Consider the following 24144-nt stretch of genomic DNA (forward strand, 5'->3'; position numbering starts at 1 on the left):
GGGCCTGGGTAAAAAACAACAACACATGTATTTACTTACACATGACCAGCAGATTTTTGGCTCATGTTTGTTGAACAGCAGCCCTACAGCAAATCTCTTTTGAAATTGTGATGCACTGTGATGTAGTTTGTGATATGACGTCAAGTCTACCATGTAAAGGGGAAAGTAAACATCCTATTCAACATGCCAAGCCCTTGGCCACACCTAAAGCAGAAGTTTGAATTCCTGCCAATATAGAGACTTCAACATTATCATATGGAAACAGAATATTTTTAAACAAACAACCTAGGAAATAAATATTCCTATATTGTAATTAAGGAGCAGCAATACATTTCGATAGTCACTTAAGCTTTATAATAGCCATGAAATTATTCAACAGTATATCATAATAATAATTCATCCATAATAAGGCTGCAATATTGGGTACTGATTAAACATGCATTGTATTGGGCTACATCATAAAATCTTGCTCATTCCACTCCTTACAATCTCTTAATTACTTCAGCTACATTTATTTATTCTACAAATTTTATACCCTGCCTTTCTGCTCTCAAAATGGCCACCAAGGCCCCTAACAAATTAAAATGTACATAATAAAACCACATCTTAAAAAACAAAAACCAACAAAAAACCAATTAAAACCAGAGCTAAACTATATTCAAAAATATAAAAACAACAATTACTTGGGCAACTTCCTATTGAATCTACTTCTCGTTTCCTCCTGTACAGTGTTTTACATTTTGCCTATCTAACAACAAATGGAAGTCTTACACCTATGCAAAGTAAACCGATTCCTCTTAGGATTAGATCTTGTTTTGACTAAACCTTTGTAATACGCCCCCCAACCCTGGTAGTGTATATAAATTGGCTTGATGGGTTTAAATCCCAACGCATCTGATAAAGTGAGCTCTGACTCACAAAAGCTTATGTGGGAATAAATTTGTTAGCCTTCAAGGTGCCACTAAACTCGTTTTATTCCATGTTCCACAGTATAAACCTAAATTTATGTCTATCCCACTCCATTCTAGTATATAATATGTTGTTAAAAATATTAGCATGAATCTTATTTATTTCTCTAATCTGAATCTCTCTCAGAGAACCCTGTATTCCAATTCTGAATTTCGCTTCAGTCTTCACAGATCTGAGAAAACTTAAAGTTTGCATGAACTGCAACAGATTTCTCAACTCTTTAATATATTAGTTTACTCCTTAATTGTGTGTTTTCAAATATTCATACATTTATTTTATTTAGTGCAAACTCCCCCAAAAGAATCTGAGGCAAGTGAGCAACAAGAGGAGCCATATTAACATACTTTATAGATTCCCAGATCAGACCAAATATCTGAAGAAAATCTGTAACACTAACTCATGCTATTGTTACTTCTCATGCTATTGTTACATTACTACTTTTAATTTTGGGTGTTAGGCTACACTACATGTAATGATTGGTAAAGGATAGGGAAAGGTATCCATATTTTGTCTGTCTTTTCTGTTTCAGGGCAGATATAAGCCCCCCTCCCTTCCCTAGCATTGCATCCTTGATCTATATTGGGGGGCCCTGCAGCTGCTTTATTACACATTAGGATTCAGGGCATACAATTAAAGAATATTCATGTTTCTGAATAACAGATGCTTTCTTAACAAGAGCTAATTCTTAGATTAGTTTTAATGTTTAGAGACCCATCAGAGTTTAGAGATACTCATTCTTCCAGCTGAGGAGATAGGTAGGTATGTGAACTTGTATGGGGGAAAACAAACAGCGTGCAGTTTGGGAAAGGCAGAAAAGAGATGTGAATTGGCTGTAAGGTGAAGAACTATGGTACAGAGCAGCCTTTCTCCTGGGGGATTTGCTGCTATAATGGATCTGCTGCTGTTTATGAATGCTGCTTTGTCCCCATCCATCTCTATATGTATAATAAAGCAAACAATAATAAAACCATAAACAAAATAACATTTTTGTGGCACAATAAGACTCCACTGCTCTCTTATCCAAAAGAAACCAAATCTGGAAGTTCCTGGAAAAACAGGGTTTCTCACCTGTAACTGTTGATCGTCGAGTCTCTTCTGTGCAGACACACATTGGGACTGCGCAGGCGCAGGCCAGCTGCGGAAAAGATTTTTCTAGCTTTTAGAGATGTGAAGGGGACGTTTGGATCCACCGTGCATGCGCGCCGGTGTTCCCGCCAATTTTGAATGTATATATATATCCGAACGTCCCCGGCATTCCCTCAGTTCCTTTTTCGCCGCCATCGAAAAGGTTCTTCTTGTTCTAGTGTTATTTGTCTCTCAGCGTCTCTTCGGAGTTTATTCGTCGTTTTCTTGTGCTGTTCGATATTTTCCTGTGTCCATCTGGCGGAAAATATCATTCGAAATGTCTCAGACAGCCTTATTTAAAAAATGTCTGAAGTGCAGCACGAAGATGACCCACTCGGATGGCCATGAGCTCTGTCTCATCTGCCTGGACGAGGGGCACATTGTGGAGCGTTGTGCGGTGTCTATGTCTTTCACCCCGAAAGCAAGGAGCGATCGGAAGGCCAGACTCCGTGCCTTCTTGTGGGATGCCAACCTTCTCCCCCCCAAGCCATCGGGTTCATCGGGAGATAGGCCCCGCTCCGCCGCTCCTTCACTGGCACCGTCTCGAAAATCGCTGGAGCTGCTCCCCTCGGAACCGACGGGGCAACCCGTTCCGGAGGGCCGATCTGACTCCGGTTCCGTGGATCGTCCTTCTAGCCGGAAGGCTAAGAAGCGTTCCTCATCGAAGCCGTCATCGAAGCCCTCGTCTAAAGCTTCGGCTGCAGAGGCTTCTTCGGAGCCCCCGCCTAAAAAGGCCAAGGCCAAGTCGAAAACTAAAAGCCGTGCACCATCCCCGGCTCCAACTGTGCGGCCCGGTACGCCATCCAGACCGGTTCTGATTGACAACGATGTGGTGAGTCTTCATACCCCGTCACCTCTTTTCCGCGGCTGGCCTGCGCCTGCGCAGTCCCAATGTGGGGCTGCACAGAAGGACGACGACGATCTTCTTGTTGCTCAGGGAAGTGGGTATTGCACTGCATTATTTTAGTACATTGATTTGAAGAGTATCTCATCCAGTATTCTGAAAAAAATATTTTGTGATTTTTTCCCCAGTTGTTCCCCAGATTTCCTTTCTATACCACACTTCAGGAAACAACTGAAAAAAGTTCACATCTAGCATTTCCCCTCTTTTTTATATCTTTCCCTCCCCCGCTAATAAATAAGTTTAATTATAGGATGATGGTCTACAGAAGAGCTTATTTTTCTATTTTAAATTAAACTATGCTTTCTTGGTTATCATAATTTTGATTTTGACCAACACTTAAAAAAAATTGATTTATACCACTCTTCAGGACAATTTAACACCCACTCAGAGCGGTTTACAAAGTATATTATTATTATCCCCACAGCAAAACACCCTGTGAGGTGGGTGGGGCTGAGAGAGCTCCTCGAAGCTGTGACTGATCCAAGATCACCCAGCTGGCTTCAAGTGGAGGAGTGAGGAATCAAACCCAGCTCTCCAGATTAGAGTCCTATTGCTCTTAACCACTACACCAATATGTTTTGAACTACCTTACTTTTTCTGTGTACCAGTATAACAGGATATATGCTGGCATTTTGTAAACCTTGATGGCTTTGTCTCCTTCCTACAGCATTTCTACGCGTGCATTTATTCTAGTGTGTTTTATGAAAGGATGATGGGAGGTTTGCCTGGCAAAAATGCTGATAATCACTGGGGCAACATGCCAGGCAAGACTAAGCAGATTAGTTCAGTCAGAACTAGTTGTATATATTGCATAACTTTCCATAAATTATTGCCTAAATTCAGCATTCCCTTCTGGGCCATTGATTTGCCTCAAGTCATATGCAAGATAATTCTGCATTTCAAACATCATGATTTATAGCTATTTATATGTAGGCTTTTAAAATATTGCCACAACTTTATTATATGAGCTATGCTCTACACAAATAATGGATTACTATTCCAAGAGTTTTAAAATTGATTCTATGAGTGTAAGCATGCTTCCTTTAAATTTCCATTCCTTTTACCCCTAAGTTTAGACCTACCAAGATATTAATATTATATTCTCTAATGTATTTGTAAATCTTTATTATTATTTTTTGATTCTTACTATTAAGCACCTCCATCCCTCTCAACCAAAGATTCCACAGTCTTTAAAAAGGAAATTGTCAAGGTCTGTTTTGAATTTCTATCAATCACTCTAGTCCATTTATTTCTTCTACTAGCATCTCTTCACCTGCAATCCTAAAGCCCCTTCCTTGATCTTAACACATTTTAGTTTCTATATCCTCCCTCATTTTCTTCTTTTTCTAGTCTTCATCCTTGGTCTTTCAAGTGCTTTCAGACCTCTCCTTGAAACAAGAAAAAAAACCCTTAACTGCTTTTTCCAACTGAGTTCCATCTCCTTCACCTCTGAGTGTATATTCTCTCTCTCTATGATATTGTGCTTAGTTCTCTTCTTGACATTATTACTGTCCCCCAGATTTCTAATTCCTTTTCCTGGCCAATTCAAAAGATATCTCTGTTCACATTAAGGTTCTTTCTGCTGCATTTCATGCTATTGTTTTCAATTGGATCATGTTAAGCATTTGATACTATTGATCATACCACATTCTGTGATCCCAGGGTACAATTCAGGGAGGACAGGTGGGGTACTTCCCATTTATTATAGTTATAGAATTGAATCCGATGGATACATCAATCTTCCTTTGTTTATTTATGTGAAAAAATTCCTGGGCTGAGAAGAGACATTCTAAAAACAAACTTAAAATTATTCTAATTTTATGCAATATTATGATCTTCCCCATTTTGGATAGTGAAAATGTAGCAGGGGAGCTGCAAGTACAGATGGAGGAGTTTGCAGCTTACCTAAAAAATGCCTGAAGGTGAATGAGCCTGGCAGTTGTATACTCCTGTCTGTCTGTGGCTATTTGTAACCAGCTCAATAAACAAATGGCAAAACTACCTCCAGGGTATTTATTATATTATAGGGCACATTATAAAGACACTGCATAATAAGTTAGCCTTGTCCTGTTGTGGCACGAGCAGCCCAGATCACCGGCTGACATCTCAGCCAACTATTCAAAGATTGTAAATGAAAAATCTAGGATCTTAATATAGTTATGAATGGGTAGCATACAGAGTGCCAGCATAGTGTAGTAGTTAGATTACTGGGCTAGGATCTGGTAAACCCATCCTGCCATGGAAGCTCATTGTATGACTTTGGGCCAGTCACTCTCTCTCTTAGCCTAACCCACCTCACAGTGCTGTTGTGAGGATGGGAGAATGATCTTGTGAACTGCTTTGAACTGGAATTATGTAGAAAAGCAGGGAATAAATATCTAAATAAATATTTCCAAGACAAGTAAAGAGATAATGAGACTTACAGTATGGCTACAATTAAAGAGTTCATTTGTGCTGTCACCATGCCACAAACGAGGTACTATTCTTTGGTGGTGGTGGAAAGTGCCATCAAGTCATAGCTGACTTACGGCAAGCCCTGCTGGGGTTTTCAAAGCAAGAGACTAACAGAAGTAGTTTGTTATTAGCTGTCTTTGCAGAAGTGGTTTGCCATTACCTGCCTTTGTCATTATCTGTCTCCCATCCAATTACTAACCAAGGCCAACCCTGCTTAGCTTCCAAGATTTGATGAGAGCAGGCTTATCTGGACTATCCAGGCCAGGACACACTTTTTAAAAATGATGTATAATTCATCTGCCACCTTGTCAACCTTGTTTTGTGGTATTTGTTTTCTCAATAAAGTGAATCATTTCATGAATCACTTAAGAAGTTAATTTATCAAAGAGGCAAATGATTTAGAGGAACTCTTTCGCACCATCTTCTGCCATTCTCAATACAGAACAGGTCTGTAGAAGTAGGAATCCCCTGATCCCACCGTTCCCCCCCCCCCGCGCCCACTTACTTGGCCAGCGGGGGGGGGTGCGCTCCCTGGGTCGCCCTCTCCCTGGACAGCGCAGCACACCCCCAGGCAGGGGTTTTGCACTCCTGCGCCGTGAGAATGGGCCACCACCTGCTCTTGCCGCCACCGTTGCCCCTTTGTGCCAAACGAGAGCATGCCATGGTGGTGGCGGCAAGAGAAGGCTGCGGTTGCAGTGAGAGTATCCCATGCCAGCAAGGAGAAAGGCCCCTTTTGACCCGGGGGTGCCCTTTGACCCCCCGCATGATGATGTCACTCCCGCAAGTGACATCATCATGCAAGCTGGGAGCGCACGCGCGAAGAAGAAAGCCGGGGTAAGTGCCAGCTTCCAGTCCCCCGCCAGGAGAGTCCAGGGACCTGGGCATCTCCTGTCAAGGGACTCCAGGTCCCTGGCAACCCTATCTATGAGTATGCAAAAAAAAATTCAGTAAATTCAGTTTGGTAATACTGAACTAGAGAAAAAATTCAATAATTCCTGATTGCCAAATTGATTCTCTAGTTTGGTTCAGTAATACAGAGCAAATTAGTTAAAATTTGGCCATTGTTTCCTATGGGAAATGCAATTCCGGGCTATCTGGTGGCCTGGGAAGGTGTTACTGTTTGACTAAACTTAACCACATTTGCAGGAAACCAACTCTCAATGGTCCTCTAAAGATCCTCCACGTTTCATAAAGATTGGCTCCCCAAATAAGGTGACCCCAGCCATTCTTCATTATTTCCTATTGGGAAAACTATCTGGTGGCTATTCAAAGGGCTGGGGGTGGCACTTTGCAAGCAAAGTCCACCAAATTTGCAGGGAACTTACTACTGACTATCTTCTAAAGAACCACCAATTTTCAGGAAGATTGGACCCTGGGGTCCAATTCTTGGGCCCCTGAATAAGGTGCTTCCAGCCACTTCATTTGTTCCTACTGTGGGGGGAAAGTCCAAGCTGACTCCCACTGAAGAAACACATGGAGCAAGGCTGCCATGGCCAAAGGCACACTCCCAAATGCAAGATCCACACACAGAAAGACTAACAGAACCAAACTGAAGCCCCTCCACTACCCAAGTGCCCCGAACAAGCTGCCCACAGCCACTCTCCATTCTTCCCAATGATGGGAAATTTTCCAAGCTGGTTCTTGGGGCACATACACGCAGGGAAAGGATGCCACAGTTGAGGTACGCTCCCAACTGCAAGCCCATCTCTGAGGAAGTCCAAGAGAACCAAATTGATGCCCAATCCTCAAAACCCATGTGCCCCCTGAGCAGGGGGCCACCTGCAGAGTTCACTGCAGTAGTGGGAGTCAAACCAGCAGAGTGCTGGGTCAGACCCCACCCACTTAACTACTAAGCTACAGGAGCAAGGCTGCCACAGCCAAGGCACACTCCCAAATGCAAGGTCATTCCTGGGAAAGCCCAGCAGAACCAAACTGATGGCCTTCCCAAAAACCTCAGCACCCCCTGAGCAAGCTGCCCAGCCACTCTCTATTGTTCCTTATGAGGACCAACTTCACACTTGAGAATCACATCCATTCCACCCAAACCAAACTGAAGCAACGGACAGTCTTGCAACTTAGCCCAAAAGAACCAGTGTCATTCACAGCAGCCAGGCACTGGGTTCAGCCAGTGGGGGCGCACATCAGAACAGAACCAAGCAGTGCCCTATCACAAGCACAAGGCAACGGCAAGCAAGCACAGTTGCATAAGATGGATCCCATTTGGCCTCAGGCTGAAAGTGAGAGCGAGGTATCCTTGCAAGGAGAGTTCTTGCAAGGATTGGCCACTACTCCCCTCCTTTCCTCATTCCCTCTCCTTTCTGTGTCTGTCACACTCCCCCCTCCCCTCTGGGAAAAAAGGGCGGGAATCACTGTTCCTTAGCAAAGGAACAGCCCAACCATGGTTATTGAAGTTTACCAAATTAAACAGAACTTATTAAGTAAACTTCAGTTCAGGAATACTGAATCTGATTCAGTATCCCCTTTTCAGTCTGGTAATCTTGAATTCCACCAAATCAGGTGGAATTTCGCATTTTAAAAGGATTACCAAACCAAATTGCAGGTCTTTCTAATTCTACAGTGATGCCTGTAATGTCCTTAAAGAATAAAAATACATAACTGAGAAATGTATATACTTAGTTCTCTCATCTCCTCTTCCACCCTTGTTTAAAATGTATATAGCATGTCTTTTACATGCTTTCGCAATGCTTGTTTGTCATAACACAAAGTGCAATTCCTAACCCCAAGTGTTCAATTGAGTCTTCTGATCTTGCATACTATGTCTACCATGTACTTACTGAGATGTGTGACAACCTTTCCAGAGCAAGTCCCATTGGCCATCTAATCACGGCATGCAGGTACTGGAGATGCAAAAGATAACATCTGTTAAATAATATTCACCTCTGTCCATCCCTAGAACAAAAACAGACATTTCCATAAATCAGGTTCTGTATTTGCATGCATGTACAGATAGATACGTACATACATGAACATAAATTAACTTACGCTCATTTGCTTTCCTGGCAACAGAATATAGACCTCCAAATTCCTCTGAACTCCCCTTTTAAAAAAGCTATATTGATTTTATGCATAATGTTTTATTTTGCTTAAAAATAATGATTTTAAAAGTTGCTACTTAAAGAATGATAGCTGAAATATTAACCTACTTAATAGGGAGTAAGTCCTATTGAACTCAGTAGATTTGCTTCTGAATACATACATTCAGAAGCGATTGCAGAGCTTTACTTTTGCACATGAACCTTTTGAAGCAGGGGAATTGCACTTGCAGGAATAGTTATGCAATTAACACATAAGTATAATTACGCAATTAACACATGAGCATTCACAGAACTGGACTCTTTCACAAATGCAAGCACACCTGTTTGTGCATGATAATGTATTTAACAAAGACAGAAATAAATGCATAATACAAAAGCATATAATACAAAATGTACCACTGCAACATCTCCAGTAAATTAATGAGATTAATGACAAATCCTGATAATTTTGTAAATATTAGAGAACTCAATGCAATAGAAATACAATGGAAGTGTTCTTTTAAAGGCCAAGTTGCTGCTAGGTAGTTATTCACCTTAGAGCCACAGAAATGTATGCCAGATAGCTAGGGTTATGCCAGGATACAGAAAAATGGGAGTAGGGGAGTAGCACCAAATAGGTCTGTATGCAAACTTTTCGTTGCTGACTTTGAGAAACACTTCCTCAGCTCCCTATCCATTAACACCTCTCCTTTACTAGTGATTTATTGATGAGCTACCTGTGAAGTAAGCTAGGCTATGTGACTGGCCCAAAATCATGCAGCAAACTTCCATGGCAAAGTAGGGATTTGAACCCTGGTCTTCCACATCCTACTCTGATATCTCAACTACTAAACTACCCTGGCTAGGTCTAGATAGAAATACAGAAACTGTGTTTTTTGTTGTCACTGCCAGATTGTGTCCTTGCAATCCTGGAGAAGATATAAGAATATAGGAAGAGCTCTGCTCCATCTAGTCCACCATCTCGTCTTAGAGCCAAACTACAATTTACATTTGCAATGGGTCCAACCTGTGGTCACCACAATTTTAGAGATATAGCTGTTCAAAAATTGCCATGCTCAGGCCTACGGCGCAGCAGCACCATATGATCCTGTTCTCCCTCACACCTTTTCAAGTGCTGAAACAGCCAATTTTGGCATTTGAAAAGGTACAGAAGGGAGAAATAAGATTGCATGATGCCACCATGCCTATCACCGTAGCTACATCCTTTGACAGAAAATTCTACTTTTGAAGCACTTGTGTAAAGTATTTCTTTTTGTTCATCTCAAACCAACTGCCCATCAACTTCATTAGATGCTCTTGAGTTCTAGTATTTTGAGAGAGGAAAGAACAGTTCTCTGTCAACTCTCAACCCCATGCATAATTTTTTAAACCTCGATCATCTCTCCTGTTAGTCATCTCTTTTCTAAACTGAAAAGTCTCAGACTCTTCAGACTTTTCTCCTAGGAAAGATACTCTGACCCCTTAATCATCTGGTTGCCTTCTCCTGTACTTTTTCCACCTCTTCAATGGCCTTCTTGAGATTCAGTAACTAGAAATCTCCAGAATATAGTTTGCCTTCTTCACTGCTGCTGTGTAAAATTTTCTACTTTCCAGTCTTCTGGGATAGTAGCTGAGTTTAGCACCAAGTTGCATCTACGGGTTAGTAGATCAAAAATCTCACATGTGAGTTCTCTAAGAACTCTTGGGTATATGCCACCAGGACGTGAATAATAGAATCATAGGGTTGGAAGATACCTCTAGAGTCATCTAGTCCAACCCTCTGAAGACTTATTGATTTAAAATTTCCCCAATATATCTAGAACTTCACCTCTCATCACTGCTGTTCGGCTCAGGTCTTCAGTCTCCCTTCTTGAAAATCATGGCTGTGGCATAGGTTTATGTCCCACACTTTGCACAGTGAATACAGATGCAAGTAATTTATTTAGGTTCTCTGCCATCTCCCCATCTTCCTTTAGCAATCCTTTTATTCCTTGGTCATTCAAAGGCCCAGTTACTTCTCTGGCTGATTTCCTGCTCCAGGTATATTTGAAGACATCCTTTCAACTTCTTTGAATGAGGGTGGGGACACTGCCTCAGGGGAATGGGACAGAATCAGATTCTTTCTGTTTCAAAGGATGAGAGCTCATAAAGTTGCTGCTATCAGTGTTCACCTAGCTTCCAGATCATCTTGAAGCACTAACCAGATAATGTGCTAATTGGTCTTTGGGAACCAACAGCTTAAACAGAGGAACTCTAATTGATCAAGTGGCACTGTAGTCCTAATGCAGCCATCATAGTCACTTCAGTATAAAGAAGAACTGGTTTTCACTCTGCTTTCCAGTGCAAAGGCTTTCAGCACAGAGTACAGCCACCCTGAATTCAGATTTAGTAAGAATCAAGTGTGGTTCTTAGTTAAATATAAGAAGTTCAGGTTTAGTATGTCATTTCTATGAGCTCCATTTTTTTTTGCCACAGACTTTCCCTCCACCTGTTTAGCTCGCATCTAGCTAAAAGTGATTGACCTGCTGTCTTCAGTGCAAATCAAGGGGTGATAATGAGAATTTGGATCAAGGGGTGATATGGATGAGAATTTGGATCTTTTGAGTTGTGGCCCTATAGAATCAGTCATCTTCTGAAGCCTCAACTTGTAGGCCTCATATAGTCTATATACATATAGACATTTTACACAAACTTGCAATAAAAATATAGCTGATACGGTTCTTTGTACTGAGCATGCAAGAGGATGAAGACCCCCTTGTGACATGTGTGGCTCCTTATGTACAGACTGAAAAGGGTTGTCTGACTGGCAGTGAGGGTGGGGAGGGTTAGGGTTTCTGCAAAAAAGAAAATTAAATTAAAATGATCATCCTTGGGTTGCTATTGTTTGAAACCTCTCTGCTAACTCCCACTGAACTTAGTAGGGCTTACTTCTGAAAGTGCACACATTCTACTCCATTGTGTGCACAGTGTACACAATCTATTCCATTACTCTATAAAACCACTCTAGAAGCTTCATGCACACATTAAACAACTTACTTCCATGGGAAAAATTATAGAAAGGAACAATAGCCTTCTAACAAGAGCCAGTTTGGTGTAGTGGTTAAGAGAGCGGGACTCTAATCTGGAGAGCCAGGTTTGATTCCCCACTCCTCCACTTGAAGCCAGCTGGGTGACCATAGGTCAGTCACAGCTTCTAGCTCTCTCAGCCCCACCCACCTCACAGGGTGTTTTGTTGTGGGGATAATGGCATACTTTGTAAACCGCTCTGAGTGGACATTAAGTTGTCCTGAAGGGCAGTATATTGAACGTTGTTGTTGTTGTTATTTTCCTGGGAATTATGATTGGGATGGATCAGAATCATTATAAAGCCTTATCCTGAATGCCCCCAAAGTATATCAAAGTCAAGGATAGTGGCCCAAGAGAATCAGCAGGGTCACACTCCCTCTATTCTTCCAGGAGGCAATCAAGAGTGCTTCATTCTCAAAGCCAGGCCTGAAGTCTGACTGAAGTGAAAGTACTGAATGGAAAGTACTTGTTCCTGGTCAGTAATCCTCCATCCTTGGAATCTGTAGTTCTGTGTAACAGTTTGCATTTGGCCTTGCTATTTTTTTAGTCCTTATAGGTGCTCATGGAGGTAGATTTAAAAGTTTAGCATAGTCCCTGGTGTTTTCCCCATATCTCTAAATTTCACCCTCAGAACATTTGAAAACAGAAGGCCCACTTCTGCATTCATCTTACAGTAGCTAAAACAAAGACTGCACACACTTGGGAGTAAATCCCATGGAACTGGGTAGGACTTAATTCTGAGTAAAAGTGTTTAGGATCGTGCTGCCTGTGGTGGCTGTTACACAGCCACGACGTTATGAAACACGGTATTCCCATTATGTTCTACGGGGCAATTTTTTTCCTTGGAAAAAAAAGCTCTTCCTTTTTCTATTTAGTGACTTCTGACACTCACTTTTTTTCGGTAAACAGTGGGTCTATTTCATCATCCCACACTTCCATTCCAGATCTGTTTTCATTCCTAGTTTCTTATTCCCTTTCCCTCCCTATTAAGGAACTTGCACTATCTGACAGGACTTAAATTTTTCGCTCCATCCCGACCACTTTCGGTACCCGGAAGGAGAGCGACCAGGCCAAATTTTCAGTAAGGGCAGCACCTACAGCCAGGGAAAGCGAAAAACTTCACTCCTTCCTCTGCGCATGTACCGCCCTTGCGTGTTTTGGAAGTCGACGGGCAGGCGCCTGCGTAGAAGCGGATGGGCGGCCTTCAGCCTTTCTCTTGGTCAGGCCCATCGCGAGGCGGCTCCTCCCCCTCGTTCCCTTCCCCCCTCCCCGGCAGCGCGGCTGCTGCTGCAGCTACACCGGGTAGGTTTCCAGTCACTATGGCGGCTCCTGCTGGGAAGGTAAGAGTGGGAGGCAGGCGGCTAGGGAGGGGTGCTCCGTGCCTCGTCCCGCCTGGCTGTCCTTTCGCCTTGCGCGCTGCTGCCGAGCTGAGGAGCCCGCGGCTGCCTAGAAGCGGTTGAACCGGGGCCCCGCCTGAGCCCGCAGGCTGACCGGGTTTGTTTTGATTTCACAGGTCCTGGGAAAGTTTTCGCTGTCGGCGGCCGACTGAGAGGGAGGCAGCGATCGGAAGGCGCCCGGCCTCCAGGCCTCTTCCTCGGCGGGAACGGGGCTGAGCTCTAGGCAAGCGAAAGGCGCCCCTCCTCAAGAGAGGAAGGAGGGAACGAGGTCCTCGGTGTCGGCCACCTGCAGAGTCACTGAGCGAGCTGCGCCGGAGCCTTCATTGGCCTTCACCGGGCAGCCCCCCTTCCTCCTCCTAGGGGAGAGCTCCTTCATCTCTGCGCCAAGACCCTCCTCAGAGAGCCCTTTTAGCGATAAGTCATCTGCAACGCCTGAGACCATCACTGAAGATACCACAGCGCTTCAACTTCCCTCGGCCGACCTCACCTGGCCCAACTTGCTGCCAGTTCTTCCAGTCGGTTGGAAAAAAACACCTTTTATTCAATGACTTGGATACGTTTATTGACCCGTAGGTCTTTGGGGAAGGAGGATACAATTCTGTTCTGTTAATGATCAGATTCGTTGTTTGCTTGGCTCCTTTGACAATTCAAGACAGGGCCTGAGGTGTCTGCTGAGGGGGCAGTGAACCTGCTCATCATTCCATTCCTGACTTTGCATTGATGTCTGAAGAAGATGAACCCTAGATTTACTAGTGGATCTGTTAGACTGTTCTTGTCAGAAGGGCTTCTTGGTCATTCTCCAGTTCATACTTCACTCTTGTAAATCGCTTGACTTGGTTTCCGATTCCCTCAATCTTTCATGGTTTGTCTATATTGAGGAAAAATCTTAGGCAGTGTTTACGGAACAGAATCAATTACATCCCAAACAAGTATTTGGGTGTGAGTCATCCACTTGGATTTATAGCTGTCCCCACCTTAATTTAACAAGTTCTGTTTCTCCTGTGAGGCATCAGATGCCTGTTCATATTCATGAGAAGTATGGATTAAAGTGGAACTTCTTAGATTTACCACAGGCTTTATTAAAGGAAACAATGGAGCTTTTTTACTGGATTATTGCCAGGATTAGTTCACACACTGAAGCTATAAATTGTTAGATCTCACTTGCTGGTAATGGTTGCCCTGCTTTAATGTAAAGTGCAGTAGGAATTTTGCTTATCAACTGTGGAGGGTGGCTTGGATCAAGAAGAGTTTCTCTTCTTTCCCGGTTGGTGTGGCATCACATATCTGGCCTCAATGCCTTCAGCCTTGGCTATCTTCACTTGCCGCCCGAACTCTCACCCATTTCAAGAACGTCATGTCTACCTGGATGAGCCTGTCAAAATTGGCCGCTCAGTGGCTCGATGTCGACCAGCTCAGAACAATGCTACCTTTGACTGTAAAGTCCTGTCAAGGAACCATGCTCTTGTCTGGTTTGACCACAAGACAGGAAAGGTAAGGCATTTTGCTTTCCACAGAATATGTAATGAGCTCTATGTTTTTTTTTTATCAATCTTTGCTTTGACAAGTCTTTGTAAATTAGAACTAACCTGAAGTTGTGCTGTAAAATAGTGATTGTGACTACACAGGAAGTAAATTGTATTAGTCTTCTCTTTTAATTCAGTTGATAAAATTTAGATAGAGGCTGAATTTTTAGAACTGTTTATCAATTTGTGATGTTTTTGTGAGCAAATTGTATTATAGTAATTGCAGTTATTTGTCTACCATTCTTTTTGAGAGTTAGTGTGGCATAGTGGATAGAATGTCTAGGAATGTGAAGATCCATGTTCTAGGCCCCACTTAGCCATGAAACTAACTAGGTGAGCTTGGAGCCAGTCTTAGCCTTACCAATCCCACAAGGTTGTTGTACAGATAATGTGGGAGAAAGCAGAACTGTGTGTGAGCCGGGGTTCAAAATGTGGTATGTAGTCACTGTTCCCATGTTATTGACTGACAGTGAAAATGATGGGTGGCTTTTGTAAGGGCACTCACAACCCTTTCTCAAACACTAGTGCTAGCAACATTACTCTGACACCAAGTTGGTTTTTTTTTTTTTGCCATGCTTGAATCACCAGTCTTATTGCACCATCTGAATACTTAGGATATGACATAGTCATATCCTACCCTAGGTAGAAATTACCTTTAAATCCAACTGTTGGTAAAAATTGCTTGGAATTGGATGCCGTTCTGGTTGTGCAAAATAGAATGCTGCAGTGGAGTAAGATTGCTTATATGTTACTTTTTCAGCCAAGAAATGCAGTGCTTAAATTGAATAGTTTTCCTAAGAAACAGAAACCTTAATAATTTAAGCCTTATTTTTTGTGGCAAACAAGCTAATGGTTTACAGAAAGTTGTTCAACCCAGGATGAATGCAGATAGTCTCCCCCCTTCACCCCCAGCTTTCCTCCAAGGTACAGTTAAGTGGATCTAAAGCAATGTGCCTGTGTTTGGTTTGTATGGCTTATTTGGTATTTATATATTCTGGCAAGAGTATTTCAGCTTTGACGACAGAACACTTAATTTTAAGCAGCTGACACATACATACGGATAAAGCTGTCCAATATGCTGTGGTTTATCTTGGTACAGTATTGAACAGAATAAAATATTTTGAGTGATTGCTATCATATCAGAAGGGATGGAAGAATGAGATTTTTTTAAAATACATCTTTTTTACAAGTGGGATAGAGTTAGCACATAATGTATGGCATTTTAACCTTTAGTGGGCCTCTCAAGTCAGAACAGCTGTTGATAACTGTTGAGGGGCTTTGTAGTGCTTGCTTTTGTCCAGTAGGGACTGAACTGGTACAGTCAAGCCAATTTTGCTTGAGCAGTCCAAATTTTAAATTATGATCTTATAAATAAAACATTTAATTTAAACTAAATGTTTCGATTACCATATCAAAGCAATATGCTTTCCTGTGCCTACTTCTAAAGCCTTTATCACCTGTTGATTCTTTTCTGTACATGCTTGGTATATATTTTCTGTTTTGGTGAATGGTGTTCTGAAGTATTAGCAAAACTACTCTGTTGTGCCTGTGCTGTGCCAGATTAAGTAGTCAGCTGCTAAAATGCTGAAGTCCTACTATATGTTGTGCAACAGCTAAACATGATGGGACAAGTTGAAAGGTGAATTTCATAAAACTACGTCGTAACATTAATTTCATTGGACTTTATGTAGGGTACCTTGTATGTATGGCAAGGAAAGTTTTCTCACAACACTAAATATTTGGTTCAAGTCTCAGCAGAAATTTCTACAAGATTAAAAAGCACGGATGTTAATTTGATGTAGTTGACTAAAGTAGTTAAGGTTCAGTCAGTGTTCCGTCCAGTACTTGTCATATGTCATACTATTGTTATCATGCCTGCTGTTGTTTCTGTGTTTCATAAGAATAATTATTGATGATCATTTTGTAAATTGTCTGTTCAGATCTCCCATTGTGTTAAACCACAGTTTACTTTTATAATTACTAACTTTTAGCATCAGCAACAAGCTTTAAAAATAGCTTTGCAGTGTTTGAGTATGAATGACTGCCTGTACTTTTCAATTCTGGAATACTGAGAATGATTTATTATTACTTAATAAAGGTACAGGTTTAAGATAGCTACTGTTTAGAAAATGATCATCTACTTGCTACTCTGCTTGCCTGACCTAGTGCTTCCTTTTCTTCATTCCTCTACAGCTGCTGTCAATGCAAACTGTTTTCTTCTTCTGGCTATCCCAGATGCCTGTTCTAGCCTGAAATTTAATAATTGGGATACAGCTACACATGCATTCTCCATGGGACTTCCCTGTTTAATACAGTGTAACATAATGGAGGTTATATACCTTTTAGTCTAAGAACCAGTTGCTCTTTAAGGTTAGAAGGAAGATCAGCAGAGCCATGTGTATAGGATGTGTTACAACAGGGCTGGCATGCTATAAGCAAACTGATAAGGTGATCCAACAGACAGACAGGTAGTCAGGCTGGTATGTGGGGATGGGCAGTGAGAGAGCAGCTCATCTTGTGCAACAGGCTCCTCAGCCTGAAGAACTAGGCTAGTGATAGCAGCTTTATATAACCAGTTAGAATTATATTGGGTCCTTGTGCCACATGAAAGTTGCTGAGCTGGTTGATGTAGCACTGGCTGTTCTGGCCATTTACAGTGGTGACACTGAAGGGCAGTAGAGAGGAGTGCCCTTTTCTAGCAAGCTTCCATGGTGGCATCGATCATAAGGTACCTAGTTTCCATTGCCAGAAATGTTAGTTGAAGACCCCAGCATATTACAAGCAGAGTAGATTAAAATAGTGCATTTTTAAAAATCTAAACTTTAGTTATAGCAAGTTTCTCTTTTAAAAATCATCTGAGGTAAAATCAGTTCTGTACTTCATTCACTCACATAAAATCTCAAATGGACTTACAATCCTTTTATGACTTTAGCAAAAGCTGCTTTTCTTTGTAAAGAATTGTGGGGAAAGCATCTTTATCAGTTGTCATATAAGTACATGAAGTATTGTGCTGTGGTATAGCTTGCTTCTGAGTGCCAGAGACTGGCAAATTGCCGCAAGTGTCATCTTCTTATCCCTCTTGGAGACTTTTTACTCATGATCTGCTCAGTAACTACTACCAGTCTTTCCTTCTAGTTGAGATTATTTACTTTTGAGGAGTAAGGTGAACCAAGACAAGGTACTTACATGGCAAAAGAAAAAGTAAACTTAAGTGGAAAGTAACACTGGAAAGAAGCATCTTGTGTTAATCCAGTCAGCACCTATTGACAGAAACCTGTCATAATATCAGACTGTAGAGGATCAAAAGCAGTAAGTTGTCTTAAATTTATTATTATTTTATTTACGTTATTTATAGTCCACCTTTTTCACTGGGACTCAAGGTGGATTACACAGCTTAAGTTAATGCAGTCAACAGGATGGGACATCCAATGAACAATACAATAGGATTTGTATTGTAGAAATCTGGAATCAACTGGCAATCTAAAAATAGAACTGAAACAAAAACGTAAGTATTAACATGATATATTAAGTGAAGCAAAAATTAAATAGCAGGGTCCCACTTACAACAGGCAGTATGAGCTATGCATAGCCTTCTAGACCACAGTGCTAAACTTTTATCCAAGTAGCTTTCTAAACCATTCTATAGGGTGCAACCCTATCACCTGTGTAGAAAAGCTCTCTTGGATCATTCAGTTTTGCGTAGTTGGTGGAGAGTGAAAGCCTTCCTGACCTCACCAGGCAGGCCGTTCTATAAACAGGGCCAAAACAGAGAGAGCATGTGCATGGGCAGTTGTTGATTTTACCCATTTGCAGGTTGACATCTGCAGAAGACTCTTTTCAGATGAGCAATGCTGTCATCGTGAAGCACAGGAAAAGCTGTGGTCCTGCTGATATGAGGGACTAAGGCCATGAAAGGCTTTGTATGTCTGCCGATACTTTAAATTGAGCCCAGTAACTGATGGGCAGTCAATGAAATGACTGCAGAGTGGGAATAATATGCATGCTCTGTCTAGCTTCCAAAAGCAGCTGAGCCATGGCATTCTGCACCAATTGCATTCTCTATGTTGACTTTGAGGGGAGATCAATGTAAAGTGCATTACAGTAGTCTTGATGTTACCATGGGGTGGATCTAGGTGTCCTGATTGTTTGTATCAAGTTATGTATATGCAATGCATATAATTTTCTAAAAGTAAGATAAATATTTAAGAAACTTACAGTACGTTTTAAATCCGTTACCTTAAAACATTAAATCAGAGGCTTGATTTTAGCTTGCTTAAGGACAGCTGAATTCTTTCTGCCTTTGCAGCCACCTTTAGAGGTTAGAAAATGCTGCTAGGTCAGCCCAAGCCTCTTACCTCTGTGGTTGGGGGTGGGGTGCAAAGGAGGGAAACAATCTAACCTTTGCACTTGCATTTGTGACTGAGAAAGTCCCAGGAGGTTCACTTTCAGTCCCAAGATTTGAGTCCAGTGGCACTTTAGAGACCAACAAGATTTTCAGGGAGTATGCTTTCCAGCATCTGCGCTCCCTTCTTCAGACATCTGAGACTTAAAAGCTTATATCCTGAAAATCTTCTTGGCCTTTAAGTTGCTACTGGACTCAAATCCTACTGTTCTACTGCAGACCAACATGGCTACCTACCTAAAACTGTCAGTCCTGACAAAATTTGCTGAAGGCTGGCACTGGGGGAGGGGAAAAGTAATTTCCTGTCCTGCTCATCCCCACTTTCCTCTTTCTCTGGCTCTTTCTCCCTCTGAGGCGGAGGACATCTTGGGTTGTTCCCTTTGCCCAATCAGGGAGGCAGGAAATTCAAAGTTGTTTCTCCTCTTCCTGTTGGCGCCCAGGATTGCCTCTTCCCTCCCAGTTCTTTCCTGCCTCCAGGGAGAGCAGTCGTGATTTTCCAGCTCTCTGCTGATCCACTGCACTTTTCCCTTATCTCTTACTTGTATTGTCTTAGTGTTCCTGACTTATTACTCTTCCTGAATTCTCATTACTTTCCTGTCCCTAAATTAATTCCCATTCTGTCCTCTTCTTGCTGTTTCTCCTTTTATCTCGCTGTTTTTTCCTCCATTTTCCTCCATCCACGCGTTCGAAACTGAGTCCAGAGACTCAGAAGGCAGCTTCATGGACGAGGAGGAACAGCAAACACCAACAGCCGCCGCGACGGCTTTAACGCCCGATCCTACCGGTACCGTCCTGTCCTTGCGGCAGGAATGGAATCCCGGCACCTTTCCGGCCCATAGGCCGCATACGTCATCAAAAAGGCCTCATCAGAAGCGTGCAGAGTCGGGATCGACACTCCATACCAACACCGGAGATGGGAGTCGCGTTGGATCGGAGGTCGAAGGTCAGGCGGGAAACAACAATGGCGCTCGCGCCAAATCCCGAGCGGCTCCAGACGTCCTGCTGGCCAACCTCCCGGCGGGAGAATGTGCCTCACTATCTTCCAGCCTGACAGGAGATGCTCAAGCGCCTAGTACTAGCACTCAGGCGGCTGGTAAGGGCACAAATGATCTCGGCCCCATGTTGCCAGGCGAGTTTCTCTCATTCCTTCGCCAAACTATGAGAGAGGAAATCCATAATTATTGTAAATCCCCTCTTGAAGCAGCAAGCGAATCTACCTCCACCCCCCATCCCCCCCCCCGAGAAAATTACGCCATTCCACTCATCAGTGGCCCACCAAGGCTGCTCAGAAGGCTGTCCCAGGGGTGTCCCATACTTATAGTCTAGGAGGGGGGACCAGCTCGGAGAGCGAAGAGGGGGTAGAAGGGGAATTCCTCTCTGAAGAGGAAGAGGAGGAAGTTACCATGCCCGATCAATCTGAGAGACTTTTTAAGCATGAAGATTACCAATACCTCTTGGCCAATGCCCTTGCTGCTCTAGATCTGCAAGAGAAATGTAAAGGGGAGGAGGATGACCCCATTAGGACGGGCAAGGCTTCCTCCAGACCTACAGGGAGTAAGGAGTTTTTTCCAAGGGCTGACAACCCGAGAAGGTTTTCCCTTTTCCCGAATACTTTGAGAGGCAATTAAAAGCAGAGTGGGCATCACCAGCTGCTACCAAACAATACTCTTCTATTGCCAAAAAATTGTATGCTGTGCCTAACTATGCCAATGAGTTATTGCAGGTACCGAAAATAGATGCTCCAGTTGCTGCCATTCAATCCGCTGGCCTCCTGTCAGAAGATGGCCAGGGGTCAGTGAAAGACAATATGGACAGAAAAGCAGAAGCTGCTCTGCGTAGAGCCCACGAGGCGGTGGCTATGGCCATCAGAGCTTCTTCAACTGCTTCTATCGTGTCAAGAGCGGCGGTCGTCTGGCTCTGCAAGTTGATACAACTACTGCCTAGCAATCAAAGACGCCTACTAGAAGGAACAAGTCGCATTCTGAAAGCGACCACGTTCACGGCAGACGCCACCCTCGACGCAATAACCTTTTCTTCTCGAGCCATAGCCTCGGCGACAGTCACCAGAAGACTCCTCTGGCTGAGAGCTTGGCCTGCGGACTTACGCTCCAAGTTTATTATGATGGCTTACCCCTTCCACGGTGACAAGCTCTTCGGAGAAGCCCTTGACAGGGTCCTGGTAGAAACAAGGGACAAGAAGAAAGCTCTTCCTAAAGCGGTCAGAAAATTGGACAGACGTCCCTTCAATTCCCAGCCCTTTCGGGCCCACCATTCCTTACCCAGATTCCGTCAGGACCACAAGTGCTCCTCCTGGAACAACAACAGGGCCAACTTTAAGAAAAATAACTTTGGACCCAGGAACAACAGATTTCACCAGCCAAGGGGCGAAAGACAGGAGTTCGAGGGCAACAGCCAGAAGGCCTGACTCGCCTCCGGATCCGGTGGGAGGAAGACTACAATGTTTCCAACAGACCTGGCGGACATCCCGAGCAGATGCATGGACTTTAGAAGTAGTCTCAAAAGGTTATTTAATAGAGTTCAAATCCTACCCACCGGATCGTTTCCTATCGTCCCCTCTCCGAAAAAATCACCAAAAAAGACTGATTACGTTACAAGCGATACAACATCTACAAAACATCAGAGCAATAGAGCGGGTGCCCCCCGGAGAGCAGAGCTCGGGGGTTTATTCACTGTTCTTCGTGATACCCAAGCGAAACGGAGGCTGGAGAGCCATCCTGGACTTAAAGTTTGTCAATCGTTTCATAAGCTAAGACACTTTCGCATGGAGACTATGAGGACTATCTCAGAGGCCCTCAGACAGGGAGAATTCCTCATGTCCATAGACCTTACCGAGGCGTACCTACACATTCCAATCCACCCAGCTCATCGTCATTATCTAAGGTTCCACCTGGACAACTGCCACTACCAGTTCAAGGCCTTACCCTTTGGTCTGGCAACGGCCCCGCGTGTTTTCTCCAAGGTTCTCATAAACCCCATCGTCCGTCTCAGAGAACAAGGGATTCATATCCATCCCTATCTGGACGACCTGCTTCTCAGGGCAGATTCCAGAGAAAATGCCGAACAGAACACCAAGACCACAATCCTTCTCCTCCAAGAACACGGCTTTCTAATAAATATGTCCAAGTGTTCCTTGGTCCCTTCTCAGAGACTGTGTCACCTCGGCCTGATTATCGACACGTCAACAGGCCGATTTTACCTTCCACCGGAGAAGATTAAAAAAAACAAAAGATCTGGCCAACCTGACCATCAGGAGCCTCCACTCCTGATTAACGTCTCTGTCCAAACTGATGGGAACACTAGTGGCCAACTGCGAAGCCTTGGACTGGGGTCATCTTCGTTCACGAGAGCTCCTATCGTTCCTCAGACCCTTCCAGTCGCTGATTGTAGCGGGAGTGGACAGGCAACTCAAAATTCCATCGAGAGTCAAAACCAGCCTCAGGTGGTGGACCAAAAAATCCAATCTATGCCGGGGCAAGTCGTTTCTCAACCCTCCCAGGATACAACTATTTACAGACGCCAGTCTGTCGGGCTGGGGGGCAGTCCTGGCGGGTCGCCCTGCTCAGGGCGTCTGGTCCCCCCAGGAATCACGACTACCCATCAACCTCTTGGAGATACGTGCGATCCGGCTAGCTCTTGTTCACTTCTCCAAGGAAGTCACCAATATGGACATTTTGATTTGCACAAACATCGCTGCCAAAGCGTACATCGACCACCAAGGGGGAACTTGATCCTCTCAGCTTCACAGGGAGGCGACAAGAATTCTGTTCTGGGCCAAGTCTCATCTGGCATCTCTACAAGCAGAACACGTGAAAGGCACCGTCAACTCCCAAGCTGACTGGCTGAGCAGACAATCCATCCACCCGGGGGAGTGGGCCCTCAAGCAGGAGATTTTCCTGGACATATCCAACAAGTTCGGATTTCCAATTCTGGACCTGTTTGCGATGTCCAACAACCATCAAGTCCCGAGATTCTTCTCCCGATATCTGTCCTCCCAAGCCGAACAGATAGACGCCCTATCTTCCCCATGGCCCAAGGGGCTGCTGTATGCCTTTCCGCCCATCCCCCTGATCCCCAGAGTGCTCAGAAGAATCTTGGATCAAAAGGCACAAATTATTCTGGTGGCACCATGGTGGCCTCGGAGACCATGGTTCTCCATGATCCAATTGCTGTCAACCTCTTCACCCATGCGTCTTCCATCTATACCGGACCTCCTGCATCAGGGCCCAGTCTGGCACCCTCATCCAGACTGGATGTGCTTGACTGCCTGGAGGTTGAGCAGCGAACTTTAGCCAGTCTAGACTATCCTCCACAAGTAATCAACACGCTACTTGCTTCCAGGAGGAAGTCGACGATCAGAATCTATAACGCATCCTGGAAGGCCTTCGTTCGATGGACCAGAAGAAAGCATCTCGATTCCGTGCATCCCTCTTTGACAACGATTTTAGGCTTTCTGCAGGAGGGCCTTGACTCGGGTCTTAAACTAGCCACGCTACGCAAGTAGGTAGCAGCTCTGACCTTGGTCCTTCCTCCAATAGAGGGCATCAAGGTCTCTAGACACCCACACGTCCAGCGTTTTCTAAGGGGCGCCTCACTCCTGAGCCCCCCTGCCCTACATCGTTTTCCCACCTGGAGACTTCACGTCATTCTGTCAGCATTAACGAAACCCCCCTTCGAACCACTCCAACGAGTCTCGATGAAATGGCTGAAACTAAAGACCGTATTCTTAGTGGCAATTACATCGGCCAGAAGGATTTCAGAGCTAGCAGCCTTGTCTATTAAACCTACTCTTTGCATCTTCCATCGAGACAAAGTAATTCTTCGCACTGACCCTACCTTTTTACCAAAGGTTAACTCCAGATTTCATAGAATGCAAGAAATCTATCTTCCATCCTTCTGCCCCAACCCAACTCATCTTAGGGAGCGAGACTGGCACACTCTGCATGTTAGGAGAGCTCTCAAGACCTACCTGACCAGGACAGAGACATTCAGAAAGACAGACTCTCTTTTCATCAATGTATCTCCTCCTAACCAGGGGGGGAAGATGTCTTCATCCACGATAGGCCGAAGTATTAGATCTTGCATATCAGAAGCTTATAAGGCATGCAACAGGGAGGTTCCACTTGGAATAACTGCACACTTGGCCAGGAGCGCGGCTGCCAATGCAGCTCTGTTTAACAACGCTTCCATAGATGAAGTTTGCATAGCAGCTACCTGGTCCTCAATTTCAATATTCATCAAGCACTATAAG

General features: G+C 43.8%; 1 protein-coding gene across 22 annotated transcripts in view; it reads left to right on the forward strand.

Annotated features, from left to right (window-relative positions):
- The first annotated feature begins 12810 nt into the window (after positions 1–12810).
- SLMAP (sarcolemma associated protein) overlaps positions 12811–24144 on the forward strand; it is a 205777-nt gene continuing 194443 nt past the window's right edge. For 21 of the 22 annotated variants that reach the window (XM_054975444.1, XM_054975446.1, XM_054975461.1 and 18 more), the window contains exons 1-2: positions 12811–12893; positions 13067–14441. In XM_054975444.1, coding sequence (XP_054831419.1) covers positions 14244–14441 — 198 coding nt within the window. In that variant the 5' untranslated portion in view covers positions 12811–12893; positions 13067–14243. The remainder of the gene's footprint in view (positions 12894–13066; positions 14442–24144) is intronic. The other variant, XM_054975445.1, reaches the window with a different exon arrangement.

Source organism: Eublepharis macularius, chromosome 4, assembly GCF_028583425.1.
Source record: "Eublepharis macularius isolate TG4126 chromosome 4, MPM_Emac_v1.0, whole genome shotgun sequence".
NCBI classification, from domain to species: Eukaryota; Metazoa; Chordata; class Lepidosauria; order Squamata; family Eublepharidae; genus Eublepharis; species Eublepharis macularius.